General features: G+C 46.2%; 1 protein-coding gene across 1 annotated transcript in view; it reads left to right on the top strand.

Moving 5' to 3' along the window:
- Positions 1-23127, top strand: part of LOC139403096 (zeta-sarcoglycan-like) — a 72450-nt gene that overhangs the window by 34158 nt on the left and 15165 nt on the right. The window contains exon 3 of the mRNA XM_071146800.1: positions 20162-20249. Within this exon, the coding sequence (XP_071002901.1) occupies positions 20162-20249 (88 nt within the window). The remainder of the gene's footprint in view (positions 1-20161; positions 20250-23127) is intronic.

Below are 23127 nucleotides of genomic sequence, written 5' to 3'. Positions count from 1 at the left end.
TTCCAGGTGCCTACTTGAGACGTCTGCGTCTCAAGTATGGCCAAGAAGTTAAAGCCTATGAAGGAGATATCTTCTTTTAGAATATTTTTGTTTGCTCTCCCGTTGAAAGCCTATAGAAGAAATCCAGTCATTCTGGTTCTTCTTAAGTGTGTGTAACAAGAGAAGGCACTAATTGCTGTTGAGGAAGTGACTCTGGCTTGTAGATAACCCCTATGAAGGAGCAGAGCTTCCTGTCAATAAATCAAAGAACTCACTGGCTTCTCTGCCGACTCTTCATCTATCATCAGACAAACAGTGTGTGTGTGTGTGTGTGTGCATATGTTTGTATCTATCCATCACTTGTAATGACACCGTGATCCCTTTCACATCGGGTCTGCACATCAAAGCAAACACTCTTATTTCGAAAAATACACAGGAAACATGCTGAATCTAACAACCCACTTTTCTCCCCTGAGGGCTTGTTGGTGTGTGCCATTTAGTTTATGGCAGTTTTTTGGGTAGTGGGCATGCTTCAGAACTGAGCTAATCTGGGCAGTGTGGTTCCAAATATTATTGGCTAGCGGTGTTAGACGTGCGATGTTAGCATAAGGCTCCAAAGCCCCTGGTGAGACTGGGTCGCTGGCCTAGGATGTATTTGGGCCGTGGTGTATCCAGTCCGGTGTGGCCCTAACCTGATCTGGGCCCACCAACACAGCATGAGGAACTGGGACTTTGGCACTGACAGGGAGAGAGTGAGGGATGGAGGGAATGAGGAAGGAAATGTATTTTGAATATGCGCTGGAAGGGTTTGAGCGGTTTGTTTTTCCATTGCAGAGCCAAACAAACAGAATTTACAATTTGGTTCGATCACTTTCGGTTTGACAAATAAACCTCTATGATATATTGTTTAGGGTTTTCTTGCCGCCAAAGCTTTAAAATGACTCTAGGTTTTTCACACTTGGATTGGAAGCCTGATTGGAGGCGGCGCTCCTAGTGGCCGGAGACTTTAATGCAGGGAAACACAAATCCGATTGACCTCATTTCTACCAGCATGTTACATGTGCAACCAGTGGAAAAAGAATTCTAGACCGCCTTTAATCAACACACAGAGACGCGTACAAAGCTCACCCTTGCCCTTCATTTGGCAAATCTGACCATAACTATCCTCCTGATTCCTGCCTACAAGCAAAAACTAAAGCAGGAAGTACCATTGACTCGCTCAATACGGAAATAGTCAGGTGACGCGGATGCTAAGCTACAGGACTGTTTTGCTAGCACTGACTGGAATATGTTCCGAGATTCTTCCGATGGCATTGAGGAGTACACCACATCAGTCACCGGCTTCATCAATAAGTGCATTGATGACGTCGTCCCCACAGTGACCGTACATACATACCTTAACCAGAAGCCAAGGATTACAAGCAACATCCTAACTGAGCTAAAGGGTAAAGCTGCTGCTTTCAAGGAGCAGGACTCTAACCCGGACGCTAATAAGAAATCCCGCTATGCCCTCAGACAAACCATCAAACAGGCAAAGCGTCAGTACAGGACTAAGATTGAATCCTACTGCACCAGCCCCCCGACACTTGTCGGATGTGTAGGGCTTGCAAACTATTACGGACTACAAAGGGAAGCACAGCCGCGAGCTGCCCAGTGACACGAGTGGACCAGACAAACTAAAGGACTTCAATGCCCACTTTGAGACAAGCAACACTGAAGCATGCATGAGAGCACCAGCTGTTCCGGACGACAATATGATCACGCTCTCCATAGTCAATGCGAGTAAGACCTTTAAACAGGTCAACATTCACAAGGCCGCAGGGCCAGACAGATTACCAGGACGTGTACTCCAAGCATGCGCTGACCAACTGGCAAGTGTCTTCACTGACATTTTCAACCTGTCCCTGACCGAGTCTGTAATACCAACATGTTTCAAGCAGACCACCATAGTCCCTTTGCCTAAGAACACTAAGGTAACCAACCTAAATGACAACCGACCTGTAGCACTCACGTCTGCAGCCATTAAGTGCTTTGAAAGGCTGGTCATGGTTCACAGCAACACCATTATCCCAGAAACCATAGACCCACTCCAATTTGCAAACCGCCCCAACAGATCCACAGATGATGCAATCTATATTGCCCTCCACACTGCCCTTTTTCACCTGGACAAAAGGAACACCTACGTGAGAAGGCTGTTAATTGATTACAGCTCAGCGTTCAACACCATAGTACCTTAAAACTGCATTGTTGGTTAGGGGCTTGTAAACTAAGCGTTTCACGGTAAGGTCTTGTTGTCTTCGGCGCATGTGACAAATACAATTGATTTGATTTTGATTAGATTTTATATGTGGTCGAGGTCAACCACTTATAACAGTCGATTGGATCAGTCATATAGGTCAATGTAAAAGCCTCTTCATTCTCGCTTTGTTTCTCAATAACAGATCAATGATCATGGTCATAATTCAGCAACGTTATGACAGTTAACACACACACACACACACTCCGTATACTTTACAAGGCCCCATGCAGGAAACATGACGCCGCTGTACAGATGTAGGATCTTAACTCTGTTGCTAAGAATTTTCCCTGCACAGCAGGAAATGCGAACTTGTAGTGTATTTGAGTTTTATAAAGGCTTCTGTTTGTGATTTTCACTTAGAAATTTCAGACTTGATTTGCCGTGATGAAAAACCCCTACAAAAATGTCCATTGATTATAATCCACATAATAATGAACATTTCCTGTTCCTGCAGGATTATTTTACTGCTGTAGCAAACTGGCACAAATTAAGATCCTTCATCTGTAAGGGTGATGTCTCGTGGACAGACACAGGTAACATAACTGGTATTATAGACCTGACTGTGGGTTGCCACGATTTACAAAGAACTTCTTGGTGACGTCATTGATAATTTGGACAAATCACAATTTCGCAGGTGTTCGCATCTTTCAGAAGGGGATACTAGGTCCGTGTTCGCATCTTTCAGAAGGGGATACTAGGTCCGTGTTCTCATCTTTCAGAAGGGGATACTAGGTCAGTGTTCTCATCTTTCAGAAGGGGATACTAGGTCCGTGTTCTCATCTTTCAGAAGGGGATACTAGGTCCGTGTTCGCATCTTTCAGAAGGGGATACTAGGTCTGTGTTCTCATCTTTCAGAAGGGGATACTAGGTCCGTGTTCTCATCTTTCAGAAGGGGATACTAGGTCCGTGTTCTCATCTTTCAGAAGGGGATACTAGGTCCGTGTTCGCATCTTTCAGAAGGGGATACTAGGTCCGTGTTCTCATCTTTCAGAAGGGGATACTAGGTCCGTGACTTTCAGAGAGGTTGGAGGAGCTACCGCGATGCTTCAGCTCTTGGTTCGAGTTTCCTTTCCAACATGTCTCCCTCCTGAACTTCATCAAGCCTCTGATGCAATTATGCTTGATCTTTGTTCTGTGTTTCCGAGATGACTCCGATTATTGTAAGACAGGTTTGTGCTGTAGCTATTGATGTCACAGTCCTATTGACAGACAGCCTTGTTGGACCTTGGTCCCGATCTCCTTTGAAAAAAATATTTTTTTATCTCAATGAAACAAACATGGTAAAATATACAGTATATTTTTAAATGTCTTGAAGATACCTGGTGCTGCAGCAGACTGACTGCATGTTCCTTGTGGCGTGTTCCAAGAGTGTGCTGTGCTGTCATCCTCTCTCTCCGCACCATGAGGGATGAGCCGAGGCCTGCTCGCCAACACGGACTCTTCTAATTGTCCCCTCAGGGAGCTAATGATATTCCAGCTTCCTCCGAGGAGTCCTTTTCCTCTCTTTATCAATCACTAATTTCTCTCGCTCTCTCTTTCTCTGTCTCTTTATCACCCCTGACACAATACTTTCAGCTGACAGGCACTGAAATGGAACAAAACACAAATGGTAAGTTTCCATTGTAAAATGTTGCGTGCCCTGGTGAACACGACCCTGACTAAAGCTTTGTGGAAAAACCTTCTCCTTAGCCATTTGTCAGTTTGTCTATATTCATTGCTTGGGGTCCAAACACTTTCGGGCACTTTTTCATTTTTAAGAGTAATTCGTTGTCAGTGTTTTGATTTTAGAGTGGCTTCTTTCTTTGGCCACATGGCTGACATTGATTCAGCCCTCTGCGGTATACAACATACTGTAAAGAGGGAATAGTTCAATACTATTCTACCCTATAGTTCAAGACTTCACACTTCAAAGACTTCATACAAATGATTCAGTGAAGCAATCGACGCTGGGTGGTCAAGAAACTCGAGATGGTTATGTGCGAGCACACACAACCTTTGGGCGTCGTCCGTATTACCCACTACACCCCGCGACTCCACAATATTAAAAAGATACCAGGAAAAAAGGCATCTTCCAACTTCAGAAGTGACCCATATAAGTGAAACAAATGAATCTGAGAAAAAAAAAATTCCCGGGAGAAGCGTGAGACTCTAAATGTTTTATTCAGACCAGGACAAGGGGTATGTGGCACCAGATCGCGACCCATGTAGAAATAGGCCCCTGTTTAACATTTAACAAGCTTTCCAGAGTGATGGAACGTCGAAGAAGGCGACATGGCCTTCAGGAGAAGGGAATGAAAGGGAATATTAATTCACATCATCACCAGAGATCAAATCCCGTGCCCAGATCTTCTTCTTCCCAAAATGCCGCGAGCCCTTTCAGCCCCTGCCAAATATATAGATGTAGAGAAGGTAGAAATGCCTCTTTTGTATAGATCATTGAAAAGTTAATGCAGAATCCATTTCTTTGGATTCTGATTTGGATGGCAGATTTGAGTTGAGTTGATTTGAGTTGATTTCCGTCTCGTACCTTATCTTGGTCCTAGGAGCACATTATTATACTAGGATCTGTGAGGAATTAGACTTTATTAAGAGCAAATAGATGGGCTGGTAAGCTAGTTCTTTTGACAGCTGTAGATATGACTAATCATCATGTCAACGATGGTATCCGAGAGTGGGATGTACTGTAAAAATGTGTTGGCCCATTTTAGCAATCCTTTATGAGTTTCCACTGACTCAGACTTCGTATTTTTAGTGAATTCAGAATGGCTGGCACAACTTGCAATACTGTTGTATTCACACTGTTCCACTTCCATAGAAATCTGCTGGTAGCAGACTTACTTAGTCAACCGTGGCCAAACGAAGTGCAGCCAATCAAATCACGGCATGACTAAGCCAGAAGTCATGGCAGCTGTCGGCATGGTTACGAGGGCCACGCCACAACTACACCAGGCAGTTCATTAGTCGAATAAACAAAGCCTTTTTCATGTCTTTAATCGATCTGACACTCTACAGAGGCTTTGGTGCACCTTCACTTACACACACACACACACACTACCAGACTTTAGTATTCACTGAGCATCACAGGTTACGGTTGTTCAACTCACTGAAATTAAGAGACATTTAATTAATTAATGGCAGCAAATTGACATTACACTGGTGTCTGGACTGGTTTTATCTTGGTCCCCATCAGTACCTAATGACATTTCCATGTATGTCACACGGCCTGGGGAAAATGGCATGGCACGCTTCCTGTTTTTACAGAGGCAGTGGGATGGTCTCCGGCTGCACCGCGCTACCAAGGCAAATACTAAAGGTGACCCCACTGATTGAGGAAAGAAGAGGGGGGTAGAGGGAGGATACAGGGACGTAGACGGAGGATACAGGGACGTAGACGGAGGATACAGGAAGGTAGAGGGAGGTAGAGGGAGGATAGAGGGAGGTAGAGGGAGGATACAGGGACGTAGAGGGAGGATACAGGAAGGTAGAGGGAGGTAGAGGGAGGATACAGGAAGGTAGAGGGAGGATACAGGGACATAGAGGGAGGTAGAGGGAGGATACAGGGACGTAGAGGGAGGTAGAAGAGGGGGCTAGAGGGAGGATACAGGAAGGTAGAGGGAGGATACAGGAAGGTAGATGGAGGATACAGGGAGGTAGAGGGAGGATACAGGGACGTAGAGGGAGGATACAGGGACGTAGAGGGAGGATACAGGGACGTAGAGGGAGGATACAGGGACGTAGAGAGAGGATAGAGGGACGTAGAGGGACGTAGTGGGAGTAAGAAGGAAGTTACAGGGAGGATAGAGGGAGGATACAGGGACGTAGAGGGAGGTAGTGGGAGGATAGAGGGAGGTAGTGGGAGGATAGAGGGACGTAGAGGGAGGTAGTGGGAGGATAGAGGGACGTAGTGGGAGTAAGAAGGAAGATACAGGGAGGATAGAGGGAGGTAGTGGGAGGATAGAGGGACATAGAGGGACGTAGAGGGAGGATAGAGGGAGGTAGTGGGAGGATAGAGGGACGTAGTGAGAGGATAGAGGGAGGATAGAGGGAGGTAGAGGGAGGATAAAGGGAGGTAGTGGGAGGATAGAGGGACGTAGAGGGAGGTAGTGGGAGGATACAGGGACGTAGAGGGAGGTAGTGGGAGGATAGAGGGACGTAGAGGGAGGTAGTGGGAGGATAGAGGGACATAGAGGGAGGTAGAGGGAGGATAGAGGGACGTAGAGGGAGGTAGTGGGAGGATAGAGGGACGTAGTGGGAGGATAGAGGGACGTAGTGGGAGGAAGAAGGAAGATACAGGGAGGATAGAGGGATGTAGTGGGAGGATAGAGGGACGTAGAGGGAGTAAGAAGGAAGATACAGGGAGGATAGAGGGAGGTTAGAGGGAGGTAAAATCAAATTAAATCACATTTTATTGGTCACATACACATGGTTAGCAGATGTTATTGTGAGTGTAGGAAAATGCTTATGCTTCTAGATCTGACAGTGCAGCAGTATCTAACAGGTAATATCTAACAATTCCACAACTAAACCTAATACACACAATCTAGTAAAGGAATGGGATGGGAATATATAAATATAAAATATATGGATGAGCAGTGACAGAGCGGCCAAGATGCAATAGATAGTGAAGGGTACAGTATATACATATGAGATGAGTAATGTGAGATACATAAACATTCTTAAAGCGGCATTATTAAAGTGACTAGTGTTCCATTTATTAAAGTGGCCAATGATATCAAGTCTGAAGGTAGGCAGCCGCCTCTCTTGTGCTAGTGATGGCTGTTTAACAATCTGATGGCCTTGAGATAGAAGCAGTTTTTCAATCTCTCTGTCCCAGCTTTGATGCACTTGTACTGACCGTACCTTCTGGATGATAGCTGGGTGAACAGGTAGTGGCTCTGATGGTTATTATCCTTGATGATCTTTTTGGCCTTCCTGTGATATAGGGTGTTGTAGGTGTCCTGGAGGGCAGGTAGTTTGCCCCTGATGATGCGTTGTGCAGACTGCACCACCCTCTGGAGAGCCCTGTGGTTGTGGGCGGTGCAGTTGCCGTACCAGGCGGTGATACAGCCCGACAGGATACTCTCAATTGTGCACCTGTAATAGTCAGTGAGGGTTTTTGGTGACAAGACACACTTTTTCAGCCTCCTGAGGTTGAATAGGCGCTGTTGCGCCTTCTTCACCACACTGTCTGTGTGCGTGGACCATTTTGGTTTGTCGGTGATATGTACACCAAGGAACTTTCCACCTTCTCCACTGCTGTCCTGACAATGTGGATGGGGGGTGCTCCCTTTGCTGTTTCCTGTCCACAATCATCTCTTTTATTTTGTTGACGTTGAGCGAGAGGCTGTTTTCCTGACACCACACTCCGAAGGCCCTCACTTCCTCCCTGTAGGCTGTTTCGTCATTGTTGGTAATCAAGTCTACCACTGTAGTGTCGTTTGCAAACTTGTTGATTGAGTTGGAGGCATGCATGGCCATGCAGTCATGGGAGAACAGGAAGTACAGGAGAGGGCTGAGATTGCACCCTTGTGGGGCCCCAGTGTTGAGGATCAGCGGAGTGGAGATGTTGTTTCTTACCTTCACCACAAGTCCAGGACCTAGTTGCACAGGGCGGGGTCGACACCCAGGGTCTCAAGCTTAATGATGAGTTTGGAGCGTACTATGATGTTGAATGCTGAGCTGTAGTCAATGAACAGCATTTTTATGTAGGTATTCCTCTTGTCCAGATGGGATAGGGCAGTGTGCAGTGTGATTGTGATTGCATCGTCTGTGGACCTATTGGGGTGGTAAGCAAATTGAAGTGGGTCTAGGGTAACAGGTAGGGTGGAGGTGATATGATCCTTGACTAGTCTCTCAAAGCACATGACAGAAGTGAGTGCTACGGGGCGATAGTCATTTTGTTCAGTTACCTTAGCTTTCTTGGGAACAGGAACAATGGTGGCCATCTTGAAGTATGTGGGGACAGCAGACTGTAAAAGGGATTGAGAGAATATGTCCGTAAACACACCAGCCAGCCGTTCTGTGCATGCTCTGTGGACGTGGGCAGGGATGCCGTCTGGGCCGGCAGCCTTGCATGGGTTAACACGTTTAAATGTTTTACTCATGTCGGCCACGGAGAAGGACAGCCCATTGTTTTTGGTGGCACTGTGTTGTCCTCAAAGCGGGCAAAGAAGTTGTTTAATTTGTCTGGGAGCAAGACGTTGATGACCTCAATGGGGCTGGTTTTCTGTTTGTAATCCGTTATTGTCTGTAGACCCTGCCACTTACGTCTCGTGTTTGAGCCGTTGATTTGTGACTCCACTTTGTCTCTATACTAACACTTTGCTTGTTTGATTGCCTTACGGTGGGAATAAATACACTGTTTGTATTCGGTCATATTTCTAGTCGTCTTGCCACGATTAAATGCTGTAGAACGTGCTTTCAGTTTTGCGCGAATGCTGCCATCAATCCACGGTTTCTGGTTAGGGAAGGTTTTAATAGTCACAGTGGGTACAACATCTCCTATACACTTCCTTATAAACTCGCTCACTAAGTCAGTGTATACATTAATGTTATTGTCTGAGGATACCCGGAACATATCCCAATCCACGTGATCGAAGCAATCTTGAAGCATGGAATCCGAATTGGTCAGACCAGCATTGGATAGACCTAAGCACCGGCGCTTCCTGTTTTAGATTTTGCCTATAGGAGAGGAACAACAAGATGGAGTCGCGGTCAGATTTGCCAAAAGGAGGGCGGGGTAGGGCCTTGTATGCACTGCGGAAGTTAGAGTAGCAGTGATCGAGTGTGTTACTCTGCAATCGATAATCTGATAGAATTTAGGTAGCCTTGTTCTCAGATTAGCAGATTAAAATCCACAGCTACAATATATGGTTTCCAGTTTGCATAATGTCCAGTAAAGTGATGGCCTTGATGGCCATTTTGGTGTCCGCTTGCGGGGGGGATAAACACGTCTGTGACGATAACCGAGGATAGTTCTCTTGGGAGACAATACGATCGGCATTTGATTGAGGAATTCTAGGACAGGTTACCAAAAAGACTTGAGTTATTGTATGTTGTTACAATTACACCATGAGTTGTTAATCATGAAACATACACCCCCGCCCTTCTTCTTACCAGAGAAATATTTGTTCCTGTCGGCACGATGCACTGAAAATCCCGTCGGCTGTATGGACTCCGACAGCATGTCCACAGCTAGCCATGTTACCATCCAGGATATCTCTATGGAAAGCAACTCTTGCCCTAATTTCATCGACTTTGTTAACTAGGGAGTGGACATTGGCGTCCGAAGCCTCACTAGAAGACCGTTCCGGCACCCTCTCCTCCGACGGCGTTGTTTTGGGTCGGCCTCTGGAATCAGTTCAAATGCCCTGGGAGGTGCAGATAAAGGATCAGAGGGAGGATAGAGGGAGGATAAAGGGAGGATAGAGGGAGGATACAGGAAGGTTAGAGGGAGGATACAGAGAGGATACAGGGAGGATAGCGGGAGGTAGAGGGAGGATACAGGGAGGTAAAAGGGAGGGAGAGGGCGGATAGAGGGAGGATGGAGGGAGGATACAGGAAGGTTAGAGGGAGGATGGAGGGAGGATACAGGAAGGTTAGAGGGAGGATAGAGGGAAGATAGAGGGGGGATAGAGGGGGGATAGCGGGAGGATAGAGGGAGGTAGAGGGAGGATAGAGGGGGGATACAGGAAGGTTAGAGGGAGGATACAGGAAGGTTAGAGGGAGGATACAGAGAGGATACAGGGAGGGTAGAGGGAGGTAGAGGGAGGATACAGGGAGGATATAGGGGGGATAGAGGGAGGATACATGAAGGTTAGAGGGAGGATACAGAGAGGATACAGGGATGATACAGAGAGGATACATGAAGGTTAGAGGGAGGATACAGAGAGGATACAGGGATGATACAGAGAGGATACAGAGAGGATGGAGGGAGGATAAAGGGAGGATGGAGGGAGGATACAGGAAGGTTAGAGGGAGGATGGAGGGAGGATACAGGAAGGTTAGAGGGAGGATAGAGGGGGGATAGAGGGAGGATACAGTGAGGTAGAGGGAGATGTGCTACTTTTAGAGTTGGGTTCAGTGTTCAGTGATTCAAGGCTCTCTCTCTCTCTCTCTCTCTTTATCTTTCTGTCTACATGGTTAGGAGCTGTAGCAGTCTTAGTGAAGTAGAATTCACATCAGTTTAGTGTTTGCAGGCCCTGCGACTTCGGAACCGACCCCACTAAAGTAGTACACAGTGTATCCAGAAATGCCTATAACGCGTGTACCGAAATTCATTTGATTACCAACTCATGATCTTTCATGTTGAATCATATAAAAATGTGATCAACAGATTCCACTGCATCATTATTGCATCAACATTGCACTGCATCAATTATGATGTTCTCCTCACACCACACAGTACAGCTCCGCATTCACACAGGAAAGGGAAAAGGACATGGAGAGAGGGAAAGGGCAAGAGAGAGTGAGAGAGAGCACATTAGACGACTTTCCTGTTTCCCGTTATATGAAACATCTCTGCCATTAAACGTCAGCAATGGGAATTGGCGGAGATGTCTCGAGCAAGTAAATGTGCCAAAAAAATGTAGCACCCCAAAGATCAATGGACAGGCAAAAAGATGCAAATGAAAGCCTCACTCTGGAGTCTGGAGAGTGTGACAAGAAACACGACACTCCCTCATCTCCTTTACAAACTCAGCGGATGCGAGAATTCAGTTTGAACTAGCTCCAGCTTCGTTTAGGGAATTGACGATACATAATTCAATGGAACCAGAGACAAAATGAAAAGAAGTAACAAAATGGTGGGGGACGGGCCAAATAACACTTGTGTAATCAGCAGCATGCAAAGAGAAAACACCACCCGGTTGATCGCGGGCCAGTGGAATGACAAGTCGGGCTCCAGAGGGATAGAGTGGCTGTTTAATCAGTGTGAACGGTTAAGTAATCTATAGCTGTGACCGACAGACTAGTTCTGTGCATTTTAGTCAGACATGTTTGATACAGGATACGTTGACCAAGTCCCAGAGATAGGAAGAGAGAGGGATGAACTGGAAACGTCTTGGTTGCCTTGGTTGACCCTGTAGTTAAGTCCCAGAGATAGGAAGAGAGAGGGATGAACTGGAAACGTCTTGGATGCCTTGGTTGACCCTGTAGTTAAGTCCCAGAGATAGGAAGAGAGAGGGATGAACTGGAAACGTCTTGGATGCCTTGGTTGACCCTGTAGTTCAGTCCCAGAGATAGGAAGAGAGAGGGATGAACTGGAAACGTCTTGGTTGCCTTGGTTGACCCTGTAGTTAAGCCATGCTTTTTTAATGAGAGCAGAGATCCTGTTAGGCCACGGAGACTATATAAATAGTCAATGATCATTGATTATATTTGTATGATGGAGACAGAGCTACATCTCTGATGTGACTTGTTAAGAAGGATCCCAAGACTAAACCCTTATTTTGTTTGCCTTGCCTTTTAAGCGGCCAATAATGGAATGAATCCAAACTAGTCGAACATACGGTGCATTTGGAAAGTATTCAGACCCCTTGACTTGTTCCACATTTAAATGTCTAAAAACCCTGTTTTTGCTTTGTCATTATGGGGTGTTGAGTGTAGATTGATGAGGGAAAAAAGGTATTTCATCCATTTTAGAATAAGGCTGTAACGTAACAAAATGTGGAAAAAGTCAAGAGGGGTCTGAATACTTTCTGAATGCACTGTATAATTGCCCAGCTCAGATTGGGTGTTTATTACATAAATCACTATCCACAAGCTTCATTTTGAACCTTGAACCTAAAATTATATTTATGGCATTTTGGTGTCATTACCATACTCTTGTGTTCAGTGACCAATGTTGGTGTGATGAGTGACATTACCTGAGACCTGCCTAGTCTGAAGCTTAGCAGTCCAACGCAGTCTTGTAGGCACGTAGGAGACCCGAGTTCAAACCCAGTCGGTGACAGTTGTAAAGCACAGACGTCACTGGTACCCTGTGTCGTTAACCCTCAGCGCAGTCCACTCTGCCGTGACACACACACACACACACACAACTCTGCCGTGACCTCATTTAAGTTCTATTCTCCCCTGGACAGATTGGACCGGCTGACCCCGGCCCCTCTAAGTCCTTTTAAATCCAAGGGGGTCAGGGTGAGTGACAGAAGCGGGTAGGATGTGTTATTAATGTCTTATTACTATGTTATAAGCGTGTTAATATGGTGTAATAGGGAACACAGACAGACAGACAGACAGAGCAAAGACAGGGCTGAGGAAACTGAAATCACACCAAAGCCCTTCGCTTAGAAGGACCGATGGGGGGTGGGCTGGGGGTTTATTTACACAGTACAGGCTGTCTGGCCCTGCCTGGAGGTCTGAGAGATGGACTGGCCCTCTGATCAATAATCTATTAGTGGAGAGACATGCCTCTGAAGGCCCCAGACAGACTCACACACACCTATATACACACTGTATGTCTGTGTGAGTACAATTGTATGTGTGTGTGTGTGTGTGTGTGTGTGCGCATACCTGTGTTTGTTCATGTCCATGTTTTATGTTTGCATGTCTTTGTGCATATGTTGACAGCAACTGTGTACGCATGCAGCGTGTGCTGCGTTTGTGTTCTTGCATGTCTCTATTTTCTCTCTGTGTGTGTGTGTGTGTGTGTGTGTGCGTGCGTGTGTGTGCGTGTGTGCGTGTGTCTAGGTACTGCTCTGTTTCAGTTGTCGTGAGCAGCCTAGCTGTTTGGAGAAGGAGGTGCTTTCTGTACCCTTGAGTGCCATGGATACAGGAACCTTTGAAATTGTTTTTTTTCTTGGTAAATTTGATTGGTGGATTCAAGTAAAGTATTTAAAATGTGTGTGTGTGACAGCATGGTGATTGAGTAGCAGCAGGAGTGAAGGGGATAATGGAGGTGATAGAAGGAGTATCAGAGGTGGGCGCTCTGTGTCACATGGTCTCGTCTCAAAGGATGTTGGGATACGCAGGGTGCAAACAAGGTGGACTACAGAAGAGAGCAGAGGTCTCACTGTGTGTGCACTGCATGAGAGTGTGTGTGTGTCTTGTGTGTGTGGGGGGGGGGTCTGTGTGTGTGTGTCTATGTCTCTGAGTGTCTTTCTGTGTGTGTGTGATACATTGCATGAGGATGTTCTGTCTCCCGTTTGTCTCCACATTCATACAAACAGGTTTGGATTGGCTGTCTGTCTTTCCTCCAGTGATGATAAGGGTTTAGCATTGTTGAAGGACGTCTCTAAAATGTGATGTGGTAAAAGGTTGGGGACAGCTTGTGGAGTGCTGTAGCCTAGCAGGTAGAGCATTGGGCCAGTAACCAAAAGGTTGGGGACAGCTCATGGAGTACTGTAGCCTAGCAGGTAGAGCATTGGGCCAGTAACCAAAAGGTTGGGGACAGCTTGTGGAGTGCTGTAGCCTAGCAGGTAGAGCATTGGGCCAGTAACCAAAAGGTTGGGGACAGCTTGTGGAGCGCTGTAGCCTAGCAGGTAGAGCATTGGGCCAGTAACCAAAAGGTTGGGGACAGCTTGTGGAGCGCTGTAGCCTAGCAGGTAGAGCATTGGGCCAGTAACCAAAAGGTTGGGGACAGCTCGTGGAGTGCTGTAGCCTAGCAGGTAGAGCATTGGGCCAGTAACCAAAAGGTTGGGGACAGCTCATGGAGTGCTGTAGCCTAGCAGGTAGAGCATTGGGCCAGTAACCAAAAGGTTGCTGGTTTGAATACCCGAGCTGACAAGGTGAAAAATGTATCAATGTTCCCTTGAGCAAGGCACTTAACCCTAATCTCCGTACTACTATGGCCGACCCTGTAAAACAACACATTTCACTGGACTTATCCAGAGTTTATGTGACAACAGAACATTATTTAGTTGAAGTAGTTTGTGTGATCCATTAATAGACATGGATCAGGTGTAAATATACTGCTGCTATATGTCAGGGTGTTGGATGTCCATCGTGTACCGGTAGGATTGATGTTAGAGGCTCTTAGTTACAGTAAAAGTTGAAATATTTAGTTGGCTTTTGTCAAGTACAAAGCAGTCTCATAACTCATATCGTCTTATACTGTAAGTTGTCTCATACCGTATGTAGCTATTAGAAGCTCTTGAAGTGTTGTGGCTGAAGACCGGCTGATGAGGAGCTTGGCTACAGGTCTGAGTTCTGGAGTTCTCTGTGTGTTCTGTTTGCTTGGTGAAAGGCACACGTTGTCGGACACCCGCAGGCACGAACACATGGACGCGCACATACAGAGTGAGAATCCCAGAAGCACAGCTAGTCAGTGGTAGGAACAAGAGTCGCTGTATTTTCCCTCCTGCAACCCGGGTCCTGGTCAGGCAGAGTAAAACAGTCAAGCTGTGAAGTAGTCAGGTAGAGCTGCAGAGAATGGTGATGACTATACTCACTACTTCTGCTCCCTAAACAAATGTTCTCCAGGTTGAACCTCAGCGTTGCATCTTCTTCTCCAGGGCCAGATTTATTTGCTGCTTGGCAGGCCCGGAGGGGGGGTAAGGCAGATCCATCCCCCCGATAAGATACTCTGCTGGGGAAAAGACAAATGGTGCCCGGAGGCACACTGTTATGCCTCATGTCCACCAGATGCATCAAACTCTTTGCGTTCCGGGGGAAGTCATTAATTGTCAGTGGAGCAGTCGGCAACGCTACGTTCTGTGAACCGCATGCGTTCAAAACTATCAACTTGCGCGTTGCTTTACGGTGAGGAGGTACAAACAGAGGTACACACACAGAGCGAACGTCAAGTACGGAAAATACCGGCGTTACATCCTGCAAAACAAAACTCATATCATCTGGTGGACATAAGGCAGGACACCGATGCCAATCCGGCTCATCCATCCTCTATATCTATCAATCAAATCAAATGTATTTATAAAGCCCTTTTTACGTCAGCCGATGTCACAAAGTGCTGTACAGAAACCCAGCCTAAAACCCCAAACAGCAAGCGATGCAGATGTAGAAGCACGTACATTACTGTTGTTGTGGTACGCCCCTGAGGGATCCATTCTTTCACACGCTGAATCATTTTGGTTTTGTCAATTTTGTCCTGAGACTCACTAAAACCCACCTGGCGCTCGTTTCGGAAAGCGGACGTAATCGAAGCGGGAAACACTATTGCTGCACCTGCCAATGGAATAATGTCACGCGTGTTTTGAAAGGGGAGCGGAGAATTGAAAATGATGTCCAGAATGCCTAAGCAACACCACATTGGTGAACACCATTGCTTGTTAACCCCTCTAGAAAGCGTTATGAGGGCCACCGAAAGCGTTGCCCGTTTTCTTTCTTTTCATTAATTCGCCTACTAAATGTACACACTTCAGAGGGTTAAATTCAGACACTGGGGTCTTCAGAGAGTCCTGTGGAGGGATGTCGTATTTATCCTCCACCAGCTGCATTGCTATTCACAGCAGCAAAGCTGAAAGACCGATAAGACCCTACCGATCCAACCCTGCACTCTTCCGCTTATTACCCAACTAATTAAATTCAGCTTTCTGACGTGCGTCCGCCTATACAAACGACCAAAGTGAAGGGAATCTATTGACTGTCTAATTATTCTTAGTACAGTGAAACTTGAATGTGGCCATGAATGGACTTGAAGGGCCAACCCAGGCTTAGACTAGAGAGGCTTCTGGGTAATTGCCCGAAATACAAAACACTTTGAATTTAATAAGATGCAACCGAAATCAGAAAGCCTTTAAAGGACAGGATTGAAGGCGGAAGAGATTGAATAATTGGAAGGGCTATTTCTTTGAAAGAGGGATTATAAGGTTACATGGATGTCTGTTTACCAGCTAAAAATTAATATATGTTTGTTAATCAGCATTTGGGCTCTGAGGCTTCCCTCAAATCCACAGAGAATTAAATTGTAATTATATAGGATATGCTCTTTTCCACAGTGACTTCAAATCACACACAATTGAACGTAGGCTACAGTGGCTGAGCCTTGGGGCGATGAGTCCATGGAAGAATTCAGGGCCCAGTGTTTTCACGCTGAGCAAAGTCCTATCAATTGAAACTGCGTGGAGAACAATACTAAATCCCATCATACGCACCATTGCAAATAATTCATTCCAAAAGCGGGGTATTCACCAATTAGGTGAGGCGAAATGATTTGGTGAATGCTACCGCCGAGCCGGTCCACGGCATTCTAAAATTAGAGCCAAGCAGGTGTGATTTATTAAAGTTTGGGCCTGCCGTCATAAACAGGAGAAAACAATGAAAGTGGGGATAATGAATCGCAGGTGGCAGAATGGGGAAAAAAATCTATCTCTCTCTCCCTCTCTCTCTCGCTCTCTCTCTCAATCGGATCAGCAACTCTCTCCCAATTTAACAGGATATTCTCATTTGAATTCACGCCCGAACAGCTGCATATTAATTTGGGGAAATCAACAGAAAAATTGGGTCACCTGCAGTTTATTCATTCCCCTACGTTTTTCATTATAGAGAGAGAGACCTGCTTCTCAGAATGCATTTAATGAATTCATCTTAGTCTGGGCATCGTGGGTAGTCTTTTATTTGTATTTTTTTCCTGAGGAATATTTCTGTCTGTAATAAAGCCCTTTTGTGGTGAAAAATTCATTCTGATTGGCTGAGCCTGGCTCCCCAGGGGGTGGGCCTATGCCCTCGCTGCACCCCTGCCCAGTCATGTGAAATCCATAGATTAAGGCCTAATGCATTTATTTCAATTGACTGATTTGCTTATATGAACTGTAACTCAGTAAAATCTTTGTTATTTTTGCTCAGTATAGAAACGGAATTGGTTCCTTAAAGAACCCTATATGGAATCCAAGGGTTCTATATGGAACCAATTTTGGCTCAGTGAAGAAGAAGTATGTAAAGATGACTACTGGTCACCTTGGTGTTCCAGGCCTACTACATTGCAGATGTTGCACTGCATCAGCCAATGGTTGCGTGCCACCTCCTCGACAGTCGAGCATCAGGTTGCTTTATCATATGATGTTCATCTGATATGTTAAACACCCATCCAGACGTTGTTAGATCTGGCGTGCATCTGCAATGTAGTCAGCCTTGAACAGGTCAAGTCTTGGATTAGGGGTCTTTGGCCAATCAATGACCTTTCCTCGTCTCTGGGTAGAAATCGACCTGACAGTGTGTTGTGGCCCACACCTCTACACACATGCTGGTATAAAAAACACTGTCCGGACACTTTGCATTTGGACCTTGACTTGGAATCAGTTAAGTAGTGACGAGGTGAGAGTTGTTCCTCTGACCGTGACGACGGAGGCTCAAAGCACAGACAGTTATTTGAATGAATTCTCCTAAGTTATGGTGAAGCGGCAGGACGGCGCAGGACACCGGCAGGACGGCGCAGGACACCGGCAGGACGGCGCAGGACACCGGCAGGACGGCGCTAGTGAACTCCACCCTGCGGTGTGTGTTTGAGACTATGACTACGGGTGCCAAGCTGCTCTAAATAAACCCTGTTTGACTCTTACCACAACCCCCCTCTTTTGTTTTCAAGATTCAAATGATGACGTCATGTTTTGCAACGTGCCAGTTTCAAAGTCTCTTGTTTCAGTGTTTTTCATAGCTAGGACCAGGAGTTTTACCTGATTACATTTATAGCTTGTAACGAGGGGTCAGTAGTTTTACCTGGTCAGGTCACATGGTCCAGGGAAAAGTCCAATAGATAGCACTTCTACAAAAGCTCTTCCTACGTTTCCTCTTGACCTTGGGAGGCGACTTCATCACAAAGGGCCAGATTTCATGTACGTACTGTATGTGGGGTGTATAGGGAGGGTGGAGGAGGGAGGAACTAACAGGAACAAAAGAGAGCGCTCTGGGAGAGAGGTATCGGCACCTGGCACACTTCTAAAGAGCCAGCACTTCAGACATCTAAATCCCTTCAACTGAGCCCGTGTGTGTGTGTGTGTGTGTGTGTGTGTGTGTGTGTGTGTGTGTGTGTGTGTGTGTGCGTGTGCGTGTGCGTGTGCGCGCGTGTGTGTGTGTGTGTGTGTGTGTTTCTAACGGTGTGTGTGCTCTTCACCAATCAAACTGATTGCACAGAGACTCAAATGAACTCTGACCTGCAGTCAAGCTCACTAAGCCAGTCTCAGGCCACAACCCCGGGTCCTCAACCGCTGCACCTCTCAACTTTTAGGGCAATATTTAGCTGGCTTAATATAAGCCTGTGACTTTTCAGAGGATCCTCACCACTGACTTTGAAACTTTTAGAATGGTCTATGCTATCAGGGATTCTTGGGACGTCCCAACTCTGACGTTACCCCATTGACGTTGACATTTGAAATGGTTAAGATAAGGGTTAAAGTAAAGGTTAAGATTAGGTAAGGGTTAAGGTCAGGGTTAAAGTAAAGGTTAAGATTAGGTAAGGGTTATGGTTAAGGTTTGGGGTAAGGGTAGGGGTTAAGGTCAGGGTTAAAGTAAAGGTAAAGATTAGGTAAGGGTTATGGTTAAGGTTTGGGGTAAGGGTAAGGGTAAGGGTTAAGGTCAGGATTAAAGTAAAGGTTAAGATTAGGTAAGGGTTATGGTTAAGGGTTGGGGTAAGGGTAAGGGTAGGGGTTAAGGCTAGGGTTTAGGGCATGGATGTCTCAAGGATCCCGGGTAGCACTACCCAATTTAGTTGGCTTAATATAAACCTGTCACTTCACGGAGTGGCTGAGACATTTGCATTTGAACGAAAGGGTGGAGTGTATTGACAGACTGTGTGCTGTAGCAATTGAATTAGTGATCATATCAGGACCATTCAATAGAGTTTAGATGACTCCCTGGTGTAAACACGTGGGTTTATTTAGTGACTGCTGGGGTTTTCCTTTGTGTTGTACCTTTGTATAGGGATTCTTTAAAATGGCTTCCGGCAATGGCCATGGGACTGATTCATGTTAATGAATCACTCAATGGAGTCATCCTGAGGAAATTATATCAACATTTACGGCAATCCAATCTTAGTCACTAATTCTCCATTTTAAGTCTGAAGATGTATTCGTACTCATCGTTGAAGGTCATGAAAAACATATTCCATTTCAATCCTCATTTCAACAGAGCTTTCGACTAAGTGTTCTCAGCGTTCCGCTGTGCATTATTCGCTCTCTGCTCAAAGCCTAAATGTTCTAGGAATGAGTGAGTCACAATCACCGCATGTTGTACTCAGATGGAATGGAAAGGGATGGACTTATTTATAGAGGACCGTTGCAGGGCAACATCAGTTCAGAGCACTGTTAGATATGTGTCTCTTCAAACACAATGGACTTCAATGGAACTCAGTGAGGTTGTACACTCTGCCATCAGGTATGGTGGTTGTTTTAGAAACATCACACAGACAGACGGACGGACGGACGGACAGACAGACAGACAGACGCTGTTATTGTCAGATACACCAGACAGATAACAGTGATATATGTTGTTTTACAGGGTCAGACATAGTAAGTAGTACATGCCCCTGGAGCATTTTAGGGTTAAGTGCCTTGCTCAAGGGCACATCAATATATTTTCATCACCTTTCTGGCTTGGATATTTGAACCTTGCGGTTACTGGCCCAACACACTAGACTCCCTGCTACCCTACAGAGAGAGAAGGGGGTGGAAGGGGAAGAGAGGTATTCTGTATGGTTTGGCATGTAAAGTGCCTGTTAGGGGTTTATTAAGCAGTAGCATGAGTGACTGACTCGTCCTTGACCCTGAACAGTGCCGGTACATTTATTGTGAAGATTATCCATTGTTGCTGTAGCCATTTGCTCTAGCGATTTGCTCTCTCTCTCTCTCTCTCTCTCTCTCTCTCTCTCTCTCTCTCTCTCTCTCTCTCTCTCTCTCTCTCTCTCTCTCTCTCTCTCTCTCTCTCTCTCTCTCTCTCTCTCTCTCTCTCTCTCTCTCTCTCTCTCTCTCTCTCTCTCTCTCTCTCTCTCTCTAGGACAATCCTCTGATCCTGCAGTCAGACAGGAATGTGACGGTGAACGCAAGAAACAACCTTGGTCAGCTAACAGGACAGCTCACTGTGGGTGAGTCAGCCTCCGCCGCCACCAGCTGGCCACACACACACCCGCCCCACACACACCCTCGTTCACACACACACATGCAAACACACCCGCCCCCACACACACACACACGAACAAGCACACACACACACTAACACACACACAGATTACCTGGACTCTTGAACAAAAGTAGCCCATCTTGGGTAGTTGTGTTCCAAGAAGTGGAACCCCAAGACAGCAGGGTCTCAGAAACCCCCGGGCTGGGGAGAACCCGACCAAGCACATGATGGGGCTTCCGTTAACTATCCCCGCCCCCTGGGCCACAACGCATGGTGCCTCACTGACTGACTGACTTGCTGGCTCCAACACATCATTCTGGGGGAGTTCTGCATTGTTCCGGAAGTCCGGAACAGAATTCCCTCCTCTCCTCCTGTCATAGATTCCAGAAGGATTCCAAGGGTTTCTGAAGGAGCTCTGAGTCAGCATGTTGACAACACTCACACACTTTCTAGTCAGGGGGAAAGGGGCTTTCGGAGGGAGACTGTGCACACGTTTTACTGGACTGCTGCCCCCTTGGATATGGCCATGATTGATTGGGAAACTGGTATCTGGACGGGACTCATACATAGCAGTAACACTGGCAGACTAGTGGACCCACAGGAGAGAGAGAGAGACTCAACCTTCTTAGATGGCTATCATTGTACTTATCAGCTTAGTGGTCTCTGGTCCAAGGAGATAAGGGTACCTGGTGAGACCAGTGTGACCCTGTCTCTTAGTGTGGTACTCAGGCAACCTTAGTGTGTTAGTCTCTCTCTCTCTCTAATATTTGTCTCTTCCTCCATTCCCTCTGACTCCTCCCCCTCCCTCTTTCCCTCTCTCTATCGCTCTCTCTTCTCCTCTCTATCTCTTACTGTTCTCCGTCTGTGAACTGGCTAGTGATAACATTCATCTTCCAATAGGAGAACAGTGTGGTACTTTGGAGTTTTACTCCACATCCTGATCGTCCCATCCACAGTTTCCTCTCTCTCTCTCTCTCTCTCCCTCTCTCTCTCTCTCTCTCTCTCTCTAATTTACTCTATCTCTGTATGTCTCTCTCTCTCTCTCTCTCTCTCTCTCTCTAATTTTCTTTCTGTCTGTCTGTCTGTCTGTCTCTCTCTAATTTTCTGTCTGTCTGTCTGTCTGTCTGTCTGTCTCTCTCTCTCTCTCTCTCTGTGTAATTTACTCTCTCTGTATCTCTCTGTCTCTGTCGGTCGGTCTGTCTCTCTCTCTCTCCCTCTCTCTTTAATTTTCTCTCTCTCTCTCTCTCTCTCTCTCTCTCTCTCTCTCTCTCTCTCTCTCTCTCTCTCTCTGTCTGTCTGTCTGTCTGTCTCTCTCTCTGTATTTCAAAGTTCCTCTGTCCATAAGCTCAGATAAATTATATTACAGTCAATTATGAGACACACTTTGAAATCACGGCTGACGTGCTCTGATCATAAGGTCCTTGGAGGAGACACACACACACAGTTCACTTGGTGCTATTAGGGCATTGGAACTCCACACACACACACACACACACACACACACACACACACACACACCTTATTCCCCTCCCTCAGCCAGTTGCTAAAGGCCATGAATTTACCCCGTGGCACAGAGGAACAGACAGGGCCATCACTGAGCCTTGAGCACTGCACTCTGTTTTATCCTCCTTCTTTTCCTCCCTCCCTCCCTCCTTCCTCTCTATTCCTGTCACCTCGTTAATTTGAGTGAGGACCTGTCACGGCCCATATCCGGATCAGGGCTCGTAAAAATGAAAAGTGAACTTGGCCCACTGAAAGTAGGCTTTTGGCCCCCCTTTCTGACACCAAAATGCTATTTGTCCTCCTCTCCATGTAGAAATTGCCTTTAACCACAGATCTAGGATCAGCTAAGCCTCTCTAAATCCTTAACAATCAGAAGTGAAGAAAAACTGAAAACTGTCCTTGGATCAGTCTACAGCAGCAATCTCCTAGTCCTGTGTCCTCCTTCCCCCCTCGGAGAGAGAATAACATCATGAGAGTATTTTCTGGACGTGGTGCCCAGCTGCTCGGAGGACAGCGAGGGCAAACGGGAACGTCTGTTGTCTTTTTTTGTTGTTGGGGTGTGTCATTGACTTTTCATTTGTATAAGTGCATTCTGGGTAATAAATGGCTTTCTCACTTTGCGGGAAGATTTCATTACGACCGTGGCAGGAGACAGGCGACCAAAACTGGCGACGGGGGCCAAAATGCATTTTTGGGAAAGACAGCGCATAAGGGCGTATGTGACTGTGAGTGTGTGACAACAACGTCACAGGGATCACTCTCACCCGCCACGCTGCCAATTCTAGAAGTGACTTTCACCGTCCAGCTGAACACTCTATCCAAAACACTGCTTTTATACCCATTCCTCTCCTTGTCCCTTTCCTAGAAGAAATGGACTTCAAACCATAAGCTGGCAAACTCCCCTATGACTTTGTAATGAGCTTCTAAACTTCGGGCTTCATTTATGTCCCGTTATCTTCTCCTGCTCAGTAATTATTTTCTCTTTTATCTCGGAGGAATCGTTCCACTCATTTTTTTTGTCCAGCTGCTGTATCATGTGGAATGGATTAAGGCAAGGGTGGGAGTGGGAGATGTTCTGTGATTACCACACAGGACTTTGGGGTAAAGAGATGAGGCACTCTGATTGGATCCCCGCTCTGTCACCCATTCTTAGCGTCCAATAGGAACAGGTGTTGAAAGCTCTACTTCCTTGTTCTTTTGGTATTTGCTCTTACTTGCTATTAAGCAATTTGGTATGTCCTCAAAGTCTAACTTGCCCTTGAGTCATTCTGGGTAAGAGACAGCTTCAGTGACAAGAATATGAATTATACATTTGATCATGTCTGCTGTGCCTGTACGGG

The sequence above is a fragment of the Oncorhynchus clarkii genome, unplaced genomic scaffold, assembly GCF_045791955.1.
Source record: "Oncorhynchus clarkii lewisi isolate Uvic-CL-2024 unplaced genomic scaffold, UVic_Ocla_1.0 unplaced_contig_484_pilon_pilon, whole genome shotgun sequence".
In the NCBI taxonomy this organism is placed as follows: domain Eukaryota; kingdom Metazoa; phylum Chordata; class Actinopteri; order Salmoniformes; family Salmonidae; genus Oncorhynchus; species Oncorhynchus clarkii.
Note: the sequence above shows the minus strand (reverse complement) of the source record. Positions and strands in the feature narration are given on the sequence as shown.